This window comes from Canis lupus, chromosome 11 (genome assembly GCF_048164855.1).
Source record: "Canis lupus baileyi chromosome 11, mCanLup2.hap1, whole genome shotgun sequence".
Taxonomy (NCBI): domain Eukaryota; kingdom Metazoa; phylum Chordata; class Mammalia; order Carnivora; family Canidae; genus Canis; species Canis lupus.
This window is the reverse complement of record NC_132848.1, coordinates 23,158,698-23,171,481: the sequence shown is the minus strand read 5'-3', so window position 1 is coordinate 23,171,481 and position 12,784 is coordinate 23,158,698. Positions and strand designations below refer to the sequence as shown.

The 12,784-nt window shown below is 57.8% G+C and overlaps 1 protein-coding gene across 4 annotated transcripts in view; it reads left to right on the top strand.

Annotated features, from left to right (window-relative positions):
* Positions 1 to 12,784, top strand: part of FBLN1 (fibulin 1) — a 117,430-nt gene that overhangs the window by 67,249 nt on the left and 37,397 nt on the right. For all 4 annotated transcript variants that reach the window (XM_072843547.1, XM_072843546.1, XM_072843549.1 and 1 more), the window contains 6 exons: positions 5,038 to 5,181; positions 5,988 to 6,116; positions 6,796 to 6,921; positions 9,449 to 9,568; positions 10,329 to 10,460; positions 12,036 to 12,159. In XM_072843547.1, coding sequence (XP_072699648.1) covers positions 5,038 to 5,181; positions 5,988 to 6,116; positions 6,796 to 6,921; positions 9,449 to 9,568; positions 10,329 to 10,460; positions 12,036 to 12,159 — 775 coding nt within the window. The remainder of the gene's footprint in view (positions 1 to 5,037; positions 5,182 to 5,987; positions 6,117 to 6,795; positions 6,922 to 9,448; positions 9,569 to 10,328; positions 10,461 to 12,035; positions 12,160 to 12,784) is intronic.

Here is a 12,784-nt window from a genome sequence, read left to right as displayed (position 1 = left end):
GAGAGGCTGGGGTCGCCCCAGTGCTAGAATTAGGAATTCAATTTTAGAGTCACAGACACCTGGTTTAAGATTTTTTTTCTTTTTTAAATTCATGAGAGAGACCGAGAGAGAGGCAGAGACACAGGCAGAAGGAGAAGCAGGCTCCCTGTGGGGAGCCCAATGCGGGACTCGATCCCAGGACCTGAGTCAAAGGCGGACCCCCAACCGCTGAGCCACCTGGGTGTCCCAGAGACACCTGGTTTAGAACTGAATGACGCAAAGCCATTTACTTCCTTCCTCTGACCCTGAATTTCTGTCTTTATAAAATGGGAATAATCATATCTGCCTGCGAGGCTTGAGGCAAGGATCAAACGAGATGGTTGCGAAGTGCCTGGGATATTGGCTGTAACGAATACTCCGTATTAGTAGTCAGGTTCCCAGAGGTGGTGCAGAGAAGAGGCGGAGCTGGGGGGGCTGGGGCAGGGGCGCAGGGAGCCGGTGTCTATGGGGCCGGGGTGTCAGCCGGGAAAATACAAACGCGGCCTGGTTGGATGGTGGGGATGGTCGCTCGACAGCGTGAACGTAGTTAATGCCACCTGTCTGCACTGTTAAAAATTGCAAAGATGGCAGATGTTATGTCTCCCCACAAACACACACGACTACTGTGTTGATGTCAGAGGAAGACTGATGTGGAATGAAGGAGAATCCGGTGTGGATGCTGTAGATTAGTGGACGCGGGAGGGCGGGGAGCTGGGTGGACACGGTGCCTGTGCTGCACCCGGCAGGTGGCTCCTCTTCCTCCTGGACTCACCCCGGCTAGCCACCTGCTCCGTCACCGTTTGCCGTGGGCATTTGCGTCCAGATTGGCCGGCCTGGCCTTGGCCTCTGCTCAGCAGAAGCTTCTAGGTCCTGAGAGTGGCAGACGCCACCAGTTAGAACCCAGCCTCCCTGGCGCTGCCCCGTTACCCGCCCCCCACGAGAGGTTGGCAGCTCCGTGACCGTGGGATGGGGGGCTTCTGTCTTAGGTCCAGCCCGTCCACTCTCAGAGAAATCAGTATTGATTTTTTTTGTTGTAAAGATTTTATTTATTTATTCATGAGAGACATAGAAAGAGGCAGAGACACAGGCAGAGGGAGAAGCAGGCTCCATGCAGGGAGCCCTACATGGGACTCTATCCCGGGACCCCAGGATCACGCCCTGAGCTGAAAGCAGATGCTCAACCACTGAGCCACCTGGGTGTCCCTCTGTATTGATTTTTGATTTGAAATGGTAGTTTGGACTCGTGTTTTTTTTTTTTTGTTTGTTTGTTTGTTTTAATTCTTTTAACCACCCTGGGCTAAAGACAAGTAGAAAAAAAAAATAAAGACAAATAGAACAGTGACCCCCCCCCCCACTTGGACAGGGGTCTCCTGAGAACCCTACCCCAACCTGCGTCTTTAAAGCTCCCCTGTCACCCGGTGTGGGGAGGGTGGGGAGGCGTCGGAGCCATGGGGGGAGCTCTGCTCAGCTGGGGTTGGTCCGTGGCCAGCCTCCTGCTGGCGGGGCTGTCGTCACCCAGCTCAGGGGACCAGTGAGCAGGAGGCTGACGGCCTTCCCTGGGGCCAGCAGGGAGGAGGGTCCTGCCCAGACTTGTAGGGCCTTGGAGGGGGCTCCGCCGAGGAGGCTGGCATCTGTTCAGGACGGAAACCCTGACTCATGGCAAAAATCAGCCCAGATTTCCACAAAGAGGGAAGGAACATTTGCAAGTCCCGGCGTGCCCCCCCACCTCCCCCTCCACAGGGGTGCAGACTGTGCAGGGACAAGGTGTGAGATACGTAGTGGGAGGGGACAGTCCCCTCGGTGTCCTCCCCTAGATGCAGGGAGAGCCTGGGAGAGCTAAACAAAGCCCCGAAGAAGCCCCCCTCACCCCCTGCCAGTATCTGGTTATTTGGAGGGTCTGCAAACCAGCCATGAGGTGCCCCTCGTCTCAGCCCTGGGGCGGCCCCCCTTACATCACCCACAGTCCTTGCAACCAAACTCAGGATTCTTTCTTTAAATTTTTTTGAAAGTTATATATATATATATATATCTTCATTTACAAAAGTGCAAGCAAAACTCAAAGTGCAGAATGGATAAGTTTCTTGCTAAGCAGTGTCTGTGCCCTTCTGGGCTCCTGCTCTCCCAAAACTTTGTTTCTGATGACTATGGGACCAGACTGGGACGCCTGGGAGGCTCAGCGATGGAGCGTCTACCTTTGGCTCAGGACATGATCACGGGGTCCTGGGATCGAGTCCCACATTGGGGTCCCCACGGGGAGCCTGCTTCTCCCTCTGCCTGTGTCTCTGCCTCTTTTTTTTTTTTTAATTATTTATTTATTTATGATAGTCACACAGAGAGAGAGAGAGAGGCTGTGTCTCTGCCTCTTGTCTGTGTTTCTCATGAATAAATACAATCTTAAAAAAAAAAAAGGAAAGGAAATGGGACCAGACTGATCTGCCACTTGTTTCCTCTCATCCCTTAGAACATACTTCGACATTTTATGCCAGTACCTTTACGTCGTCTTTTTTTAAATAAACTGACTCATCCCAAATACTTCTTTATGAGGAAACAGTGTCAAGATAGAAGGCTGGTTTCACTTCCCCTCCTGTGTGCATCCTGGTCTTCTGCTTGCACACCTCCGCCAATGGCACCCTCACTCCCCCCCAGAACAGTGTGATGTGCTGGGAAGCTCTGACCTCACAGGTAGCCAAATCCATCTTCCTGGAATTTCCAGGACCGCCCCTGGTGCCCCACAGGCCTGTTTGTTCCCCTCCAGCCACCAGCAGCCAGCCCGGCAGCTGCAGAGCTCTGCCCAGGGGGGCCCGCACCAGGATGGCCAGCCTCTGAGAAGGCAGAGCCCTCTTTCCTTATTAGAAGACATAGAATGTTCTAGAACCTTGAGGTTTGTTTGCTGAGGTCCTTGAGGCGATCCCGTCTTTGTTGGTTTTCTTTTTCCTGTTTCTTCGGATTTTCTGATCAGTGCCCACCGTCTTCCTTTCTGTGTTAGGACAACAGAAAGGGCCAGAGCGTGGGCCTCCCGCACGTGGCCCACTCTGTCTTGGGACACTCACAGGTCCTGGGGCAGAGTTTGGGAGCTGTAGACCTGAAAGGCGAGTGCAAGGCTTAGAGGGAAGGCAGTCCCATTGCTGCTAAACACTGTATTTAATCTCGACACAAGTTTTTTTTTCTGTAAAGGGCTAAATAGGACCAGCCTCGTGTGCTAGAGGGTCTCTGGCGCAGCTCGTGAGAACAGCTGTAGACAGTATGTAAAAGAACGAGCGTGGCTGGCTTCCAGTAAAGCTTTATTGACAAAAACAGTCAGCGGCGGGGCTGGATTTGGCTGGCAGCTGTAGCTTCCCGACCCCTGATTTGAGGGCTGGACTCACGGTTCTAGAGCCGAGTGGGCCCTGAGCTCACCCTCGTGCTTGCGGAGTTGCCTTGTGTATAAAATGCAGATAAGAATCCTGGCCCTGGGCAGCCCTGTTGGCTCAGTGGTTTAGCGCCGCCTTCAGCCCAGGGTGTGATCCTGGAGACCCGGGATCGAGTCCCATGTCAGGCTCCCCGCAGGGAGCCTGCTTCTCCCTCTGCCTGTGTCTCTGCCTCTCTCTCTCTCTGTGTCTCTCATGAATAAATATATGAAATCTTAAAAAAAAAAAAGAATCCTGGCCCTGCCTGACTCGCAGGCCAGCTGTGGCAGGCGACGGCAGGCAGAACCGAAAGGCTCGTGTAAACTGTTAAGTGCTGCACCAGTGCAAGAAGGCTGACTGGAGGGGGGATGCAGCTGGTCACGGACCGTCCCAGGAGGGTGGGGTGTGGCAGGGAGGTACAGCTGATCCTTGTTTTCGACTTCAGCTCAGGCCCTTGTACCATCACTCGCTCCTCTTGGTCCTTGGTCCCCTAGGGGCCTTGTAGGTGTCTGAGCAAGGGGACTGTTAAAAAGAGCAGTCCTTTGAGAAGTCTCCCCCTAGTGAGAAGTTCAGCCTCTGTGGTTTTTTGTTATTGTTGGTTGAGAGAGAAAGAGGGGGGTGGAGACCCTGAGCAGGGGGCAGGGCAGATGGAGTGGGAGAGAGAGACTCTCAAGCAGACCGCCCTGCTGAGCGTGGAGCCTGAGTTGGGGCTCGATCCCAGGACGCTGAGATCATGACCTGGGCTGAAGTCAAGAGTCAGACGCTTAACCGACTAAGCCGCCCAGGCGTGGTTTTGTGGCACAAATTGGAACTGGAGCGAACAGTTATCCTCGTATGTGCACTGGTTGGTGCTCACTAGCCGTGTGCTCTGCAGAGGTGAACGCCCCACCCAGGCAGGTGCAGTCATGGAGGGAGAGGGCTGTGCCCTGAATGTGGGGCCAGCAGCCCCTCCCGGGTGGGCCCAGGTCAGCTCGGGCCCGAGGGGCCCAGATCAGAGGGTCCAGGCAGGAAGGGGTCTCGAGGAAGTGGCACTCGAGCTGTAGACGTGTTTCCCAGGGAGACGGGGCACATGGCTTCCCAGGTGGGGACCGTGAGATGTGGGGCCTGGGGGGCCTGCCCGGGAGCCGTGGGTATGCTATAAAGGCCCAAGCCTGGCTGCAGGAGCTACTGGCCAGAGTGAGGCCGAAGCCGGGTGGGGCCGGGCCGGGCGTCGGAGGAGCCCAGAACCTCACAGGGGCGAGGGTACGGCCACCTCTGTCTCCCTGAACCCAGCGTGGGAGTGAGTGAATACAGGGTGGTGCCCCAATTGCCAAGTCGGTGGTGTAGACATTGAGTCCTGTGGGATTCAGAAGGGACGTAGCCACGCGATCGTGGGCAGGCCTGAGAGGAGGCAGGCGGGCGGCCCCAGATCTGGTGCAAGGAAAGAAGGTTTAGGAGCAAGGAGGTGGCCCAGGCAGGTGGTATTTAAGCTGGCGTGTGTGGGCGAGATCCGGGAGCCAGTTGGGAGGCCGCGTATAGTGCCTCTGTGTGTGGTTTTGCAGCGAGGGGGGACATGGGGTTTTTTGGAGATCCAGTGGTTGGGTTTTGGAGCCCTCCGTGTTTAACCACGTTGTCTCAATCTTCCCCGCTGTAGATATCAATGAGTGTCTAAGTATCAGTGCCCCGTGCCCCGTTGGGCAGACATGCATCAACACGGAGGGCTCCTACACATGCCAGAAGAACGTGCCCAACTGTGGCCGTGGCTACCATCTCAACGAGGAGGGAACCCGCTGTGTTGGTTGGTATTAAAAAAGGAAACCAATCTGAAATCAGCCTTTCTAACTGCTCCCAATGCACCCCTCCCTTCTCTGGATGGGGAGAGGGGGTTCCCCAAAGCGAAGCTGTTTCCACCTGTCCATCCATCCCATCGCTCATCTCCAAGCATAAACCTTTATCATCCATTGCTTGGACTATTGCAGTAGGATGCCAGCCTACCACTGCCCCCCGCCTTGTCCCTTTCAGTCTGTCTGAGGTGTCCTGAGCTGCAATCTCCCTTGTGCCCCCCAGCCCACAGTCCCCACTGGTGAGAGACAGAGCATAGAAGTTCTCTGCTTAGAATTTAGTTCCCTGAGGTGGCCCCAACTTCACAAACCTTATAATTCAGATGACATAGGCCTTGCTGCTCCTTAAATGAGCCCTGCCCTTTCCTCTCTGGGTGGTTTTCTGCGTTTCCATCATTCCCTCTGCCCACCTGCTGCTACATTCCTTTCCATCCAGATTCCTGCTAGATCCAGATCCCTGCTAGTGGGAAGGAGTCTTTCTCCCTATGCCTCCCAGAGCACTTCCCTAGCATCTCTCCTGGTCACTGGGCACTTCCTGCCTTAGCTAGGGCCACTGCTGGCCACCTGGAGCAGGAGGCTCCCGAGGGTAGGGGCTGCATCTGGGTCACACAGTAGGCACTCTGTGACATGCTGAAGAATAAATAATGCTGCTGTCAGTGTACATCTCAGTTTGCTGCTTTCTTGTCTTCCTTTCGTATCATCTTCGAGGGGAGGGGGGATCCCCACACTAAACGTTTTTCAATGTGTCCTTCTCTTTTGCAAGATGTGGATGAGTGTGCGGCACCCTCTGAGCCTTGTGGGCCAGGGCACCTGTGTGTGAACTCCCCTGGAAGTTTCCGTTGTGAGTGCAAGGCTGGATACTATTTCGATGGCATCAGCAGGACGTGCGTGGGTACGTGGGTTTCCCCGCAGGCCAGGTGGCCCCCCTGGGGTGACCATAGTCCGTGCCTCACCTGAGAAGTCCTGGCACGGCAGCCCCAGAGAACAGATCCCATGTCACAGGACGCCCCCCCTCTGGTTCCAGCCCTGCTGCTGTGCCCCCAGGTGTGAGCTGCCTCCCACCTGTACAGCAGGTGCTCTGCTTGACCCAAGACCTGCAAGCCTGCTCTACACATGTCCAGAAGCATTAGGGATTTCCCAGAGTCACTGCTCACCCCCAGGGCTGGGGGCTCTGTGTATAGCCCACAACAAAAGAACCAAAGGTGGTATGGTGGCCTGACCTCCAGGATCAGGGACAGAGGCCGTGCTGGCCGGCACCTGCCATCCCCAATCCAGGCTGCTCGGGAAGGCTGGCAGCTGCCCTGCCCACCGCCCCAGAGCCCCATGTCAGACCCCAGCGGACCCCCCTTTTGGGGCTTTGGGGTAGAGAATGGGCAGGTGGGCACGTCAGGTGGACAGGGAGGCCGCATGTGGCCCCAGCTCCCCTGCTGACTTGCCACGGGCTTGGGACAGGTTACTCTGCCCAAGGTGGGGCCACGGGAGGTGGGGGATGGAGGTGGTGAGCAGAGGCAGTGGGGGGCACTGCGGCAGGTTGGGCGCTGCCCTGAGCCAGCCCGCCTGCCCCATTACAGACATCAACGAGTGTCGGCGCTACCCTGGGCGCCTGTGCGGCCACAAGTGCGAGAACACGCCAGGCTCCTACTTCTGCAGCTGCACCGTGGGCTTCCGGCTCTCTGCAGACGGCCGGTCGTGCGAAGGTGAGGCTGTGCAGGTGGGATGGGGGGGGCCCGGGACCCCGCTCCACCTGCAGACACATAGGGACAGACTCAGGTTTGTTTCCCAAGGACATACTACATGACACCTGGTGGGGAAATCGCCTGTAAAAGCTGGCTTGTCAGCGACGACTCCTCACCTGCCGCTCCTGGCCCCCGAGTGCCTGGTGGCACATGCCCAGGGCCGCGCACATGGGGATCAATAACCCAAAGAGACTGTGTGGGCCGTGGCTAAGAGTGTGCGATCTGGAGGCATCTGACCTCCCACCCTGTATTCACGTGACCATGGGGAGTGGCTGCCTCTGTGTCCTAACAGGAGAAATGGGGTTGATAGGTCAGATTTTCAAGTAAGTTGGAAAGTCGGGTTTTCCTCCTCGTTGCAGTCGCAGAGAGACATCAGTGTCAATCCATCTCAGCCATGCAGAAGCCAAAGGCAGGAGGCTTTTTAGATGCTGGGGCGAGCCGAGGGGAAGTGCTGCAGGATGCCAAGTGGGGCGCAGCCTATTTAGGCTAGCTGCACCTGCTAAGTGACTCCTACCCTCCCACAGAGACTGGGAGATGGGGGCCTACCCTCCTTGATGATCGCATCTCCAAGGCATGGCACCTGTGTCCCTGGAGAAAGACTCTTGGGTGCAGAGGATACATCTCAAAGGAACAAAGAAAGGCTTTACATTTGCAAGTTTTCCAAAGTAAATACTTGCAAGAAACAAGGGAGGCCAGGGTGTGTAGTCAGGTGTTGGCTGGAGCGCCGAGTATCTTTGGGCAGCGCTGACCTTTCCCAGGCGGGCCTCTCAGGGGTCTGAGGTCATCATCCCAGGCACCCCTCTCGGGCCGGTAGAAGCCGTAATGGTAAAGTGCAGTCGGGTCTCTCTGGCCGCTGGGTGGGGGGTTGGGCAGAGTTGTTCAAGCAGAGTCTTCGGGTGATCACACAGCACCAGCCTCCTCTGGGGTTGGACTGAGCTGACATCACGTGCATTCAGCACAGGGCCTGGCATGCAGTAGGTGCTCAACAGGTGTCACATGTTCTACGGGGATGAGGTTCTGAGGTCAGAGCTTTGACAGCCCTCAGCAATCCCCTCCCCCTGGACACTTGGCAGGACGATCACAAAAGTCCGATAGGCCCAGATGCACCCAGATGGAAGGGTGGACAGTATGACAGGATCCTGGGCCCGAGAGTCCCTCCAAGAGTTTAGAATCTGTCCCCAAGAACCAGACCCAATGCACACGTATCAGCAAGGAAACAGATTCACGCATGGGGGGGTGACAGTCTCCCTAGAGCTTGGGTTCAAAACCCTAGCTTGGGTTAAGAAGTACCTCGGTGTTTCTGGGCCCCAGTGTCCTCATCTGGGACCCCAGTCGGGGTGGCAGGACCCATGTTATTGGGAGGCATGAGGATGAAGCCTGTGAAGAGCTCATCCCAGTGACCTGCGCTGACACAAAGTGCCAGCTGTGGAGACCACTGGTGCTCTTGCTGTAATCGTTCATGGCTTATGCTGTTCCTCTTCCTAAGTGGACTGCAAAGGACACACTCATGTCTACATTAGTGGCAACAGTAAGGACAGAGAACCAGGGCCTGGCCAGCTGTGCCCTGTCATCCCCTAAGCATTTATAAAGCACACCCAACAGGGTGTGTAGTGAGAATGTGGTTCCTGCCTTCAGGGAGTGTCTAGGCTGTGGCGAGAAGCCACACGGGGTCAGAGGTAAGCAGGGAACCGGGTGAACAGCTGGCAGCCAGGCTGGGCACCGGGGGTGCAGCAGGATAAAACACCGGGTGAGAGGCCAATGGACATTCTCAGCTGCTCGCCCCTCCTGCCCTGCTAGGGGTTAGCCATAAATGCATGTGAGTAGGGCCTTCTAGGCCAGAGGTTGGCAAAAAAAAAAAAAAAAAATTCTCTAAAAGCCACATAGTAACTGATTTTGGCTCTGCTGGCTGCAGTCTGTCGCACCTACTCACCTCTGTGGCTGCAGTGCAAGAGCAGCCACAGATCGGGCTATATGAGTGAGCGTGGCTGTGTGCCAATAAAACTATTTACAAAACCAAGCGGTGGGCCAGATGTGTGCTGATCCCTGCTCTAAGGGAAGGGAACAGACGAGCCGAAGCCCAGAGCTGCTGAGTAGCCTGGCGAGCGCCAGGTATTGGAGTGTTGGGAATATTGGCACATCGGCTGCTTGCCCAGGCCTCCCTCTCTGCAGAGGTGAAGTGGGGAGGGCCGCGATCGGATCTCCATTTGAGGGCCAGAACTGACCTGGCAGTGGCCCCACAGGACCCCACTGGAGGAACCGAGACGGAGGCTCTACTGTCATCCTGATGAGAGGTTCCAGATCCATCAACCACAGGGGACTGAGAAGGAAGCTCTTTCCCATGGGGCGACCCCAGACAGGCCCCCAGCCCCGACCTCAGGACCTCTGGCCCTTCCTCTGTGTTAGCTTGAGGGAGGTGCTGTGCTTACAGCCCTGCCAGGGGCCAGGCTGGGTCATCGGGCGGTGACCTCGGGGACCCTCTCGTTTTCAGACGTGAATGAATGCAGCAGCAGTCCTTGCAGCCAGGAGTGTGCCAACGTGTACGGCTCCTACCAGTGCTACTGCCGGCGAGGCTACCAGCTGAGTGACGTGGACGGGGTCACCTGCGAAGGTGAGGGTGCCCCACTCGGCAGAGGGGAGATCACCCACCCCCTTCGACTTAACGCCCTTCCAGGCTGGCGGGTGGTGAGGGTTTTTCCCTGTCCAACTGAGATTTGTTTGGATACAAATAAGTCATTGAGAGTGAGGTTTAGGAAATAGCAGACACGTAACTGGGGATCGAAGTGCATGCCGGGACCTTGACCTGCACGGGGCAGGAACCGCACGTGATAGGGCCTGGTGGTGGTGACCCGGGCACAAGGTGGAGGCTCAGGGCCAGCCGCACGCGTGACTCCGGACTCTGCTTGTCCTTGGCTGGGGCCATCCCTCCCCTGCTGTCTGAGGGCTGACTCCAGACCCACCAGGCTGTCAGAGGATTAAACCAGGAAAGCTTTGTATGGTTTCAGGTGCAGCGTAGGTGCTTCAGGGACACCTGCTATTGGGGTTCCTATCTTTTCCTGGCAGGTGTATTTTTTATTAGCACATTTGTCCTATGAGCTCTCCTGAAGCCCTGGGCCTTTCCCTCCCTCAGCCGCCAGTCTGCCTCCTTCCCCACCTGTGCGTACTTCACACCAGGAACTTGCTGTGTGACCCTAGGCGAGGCCCTTCCCTTCTCTGGCGTAAGGGCTTCCGAGGCCGCCCAGCACTTTGAGGCTTCCCGTGTCCCAGGTGCTCCACTTGGCTACCGTCCCAGGCCTCGACCTGCCCCCTGTTGGGAATGTAGCCCAGCCGGGGTCCACACAGGACACTAAGGGTGGGCTCTGCTGTCACAGACATTGACGAGTGCGCCCTGCCCACTGGTGGCCATATCTGCTCTTATCGCTGCATCAACATCCCTGGAAGCTTCCAGTGCAGCTGCCCTTCATCTGGATACAGGCTGGCCCCCAACGGCCGCAACTGCCAAGGTGAGCACTGTGGAACCCCTGGGGGGTCGCTGGGGCAGCCCCCAGCCCAGGGGGTTGCACTTCCCTGACCCAGGGGCCACACCACAGACGGGGTGCAACTGGGAGGGGGAAAGGAGGCCTCTGCATCCCACGTGTGTTCTGGGGTCCACACACCCCTGGTCTCCCAGACCTGGCACATCTGTCTCCAGTGGGTTCTGACTCCCCGGCCAGGCCTTCAGCAGCCCCCCAGGGACCAGGACAGGGGATGACAGCCTTTAGGGAGATTCCAGCCAAGGAGGAAGTGGGAACTTGGTGCCCAGAAGACCCCATTCCACAGCACGGAGCTGCTTGTTCAAACTTTCACGCGCCCACTCGACTTGCTGGGAGCAGAGCAGGGCCCAGGCAGGGGATGGGTGCGTTCTGGTGGGCAGCAGCCCTGAGTCTCTATAGTGCTGAGCTCTGAGGCCATGAGGGCCCTACTGGGGCTGTGGGTTGGCTCCAGCGTGGGCTAAACGAGGGGGCCAGTGGCAGCCCCCTGTACCCCGCTCCCAGCACTCTAGGGGGCATCGCGGGCCCTGTGACTGAGCCCTTCGATAAGCGAGAGGGGGTGCTGAGTAGATACTCGTGTGGATGAAGGGCCTGGGACGGATCCGGGGACGGCCCCAGGAGCTCAGTCATGGAGGCTGGGTCTGTCGGCCCCTTCCTCACCAGCCCCCGACACAGGACCGTCGACCCAGAGGCTCCTGAGGGCCTGGGGTCTGCACTTGTCAACCCTGGTGGTGAAGTAGGGGACTTTGATCAAAGGCAGGCAGGAGCTGTGGCCCTTCCTGGGAGGGACCCACTCCGCTCGCCCACAGCGCTGGATGGAAGTCACTTTGTTTTCGCCTTTCTGGCGGAGGAGATGACTTCCTTGCTCCTGGCTGGCCTCCCTCACCACAGCCTGGGGTTCTGCCAAGCCCGGCAGAAACACATTCCTGAACCTCAGCCTTTGAGATTAGGAGTGTTGTTTTTGCCACCAGGATGAGGCATCTGGCATCACTTCACAGATGCTTCCCAGGCTGGGTGGTGTCCCCCAGACCCCAGCGTGGGGCTGCTCCCGCTGTCCTGGGTCCTCTCGGGACGGTGCCCCCAGCTTCCCCAACCCTGGGCCCGAGCACACCGTAGAATCCCAGTCCCCTCCCCTGTACCGCGGGACTGGTGGCTTCTGCTATGTCCCCACTGGGATGCGTCGAGTCCCACATGAGGGGAGGGTGTGCTGACCCTGGCACCAGCCCACATGGGTTCAGCGCCGCTTACAGAACGTGTGACCTTAGGAGAGTCACCGAACCTCTGTGGGCTCCTCCCTAAAATGAGACGATGATAGCATTGCCCATTGAAGCGTTAGGAGAAAGGACAGGACTCCTCGAAGCACTTCCAGGGCCGTTCTTGTCACCCTCATCCCACGAACTATGAATAATAAGTGAAAACTCTATAAACACTGACAGATCCTGGGGGTGAAACAGCCGGTGCGGTCCTGCGGGTGGGAGGCTCCCCGTCTGCAGATGGGGACACGCAGGCGGCCTCGGCCTTCACTGGGCGCCTCGGGGTCTCTCACAGACATCGACGAGTGTGTGACCGGCATCCACAATTGCTCCATCAACGAGACCTGCTTCAACATCCAGGGGGGCTTCCGCTGCCTGGCCTTCGAGTGCCCCAAGAACTACCGCCGCTCCGCAGACACGTAAGTCCCACGGGCCCCACCGCGGTCTGCCTGCGTCGGCCTTCCGGGGAAGGGGGCACGGCTCCGGGCTGGGGAGGGCGGTTCATGATCAGTGCCCTCCCCCGGGGGTCCCGGGAAACTGGAGGACCCCGAGTCTCCAGCAGCCTGGCTGTAGAGCCACGGAGTGACGTCAAGGTGGGTGGGCCTGCCCTGTGCGTGGAGGGAGCCCTCAGGCCTCTAGTTGCCCAGGATAAGACGGGGCCGCGGGGCAGCGCTCTGGGCCTTGGCTTCCTCACCTGCAGGACACAGGTGTCGGGACATGCTCTGACCCAGATGAGGGTGGTGCTGGTTCTGGGTGAGCTGACATGGTTGCCGGGGCGTCGTCAGTAGGCCATCCCCCCCACCCCACCTCTTAGAAGCCGGATTCTGTTCACGTTCTATGTCCCAAACCTGAAGCTGAGTGTTGTCATGTCACTGTAAGGTCCCTCCCTCCCAGGCCGCTGGGATGGCTGCCGGAGGGTCCAGGAAGCCCCTTCCTCAGGACCTGGGGAGGACCCTCTGTCTCCCTCCAGGCCACCCTGCCCCTACGTTTATTCAGCGAGTTGTGCTTGGTGCCCCGGTCAGTAGCTGCAGGAAGAGCTCTCCA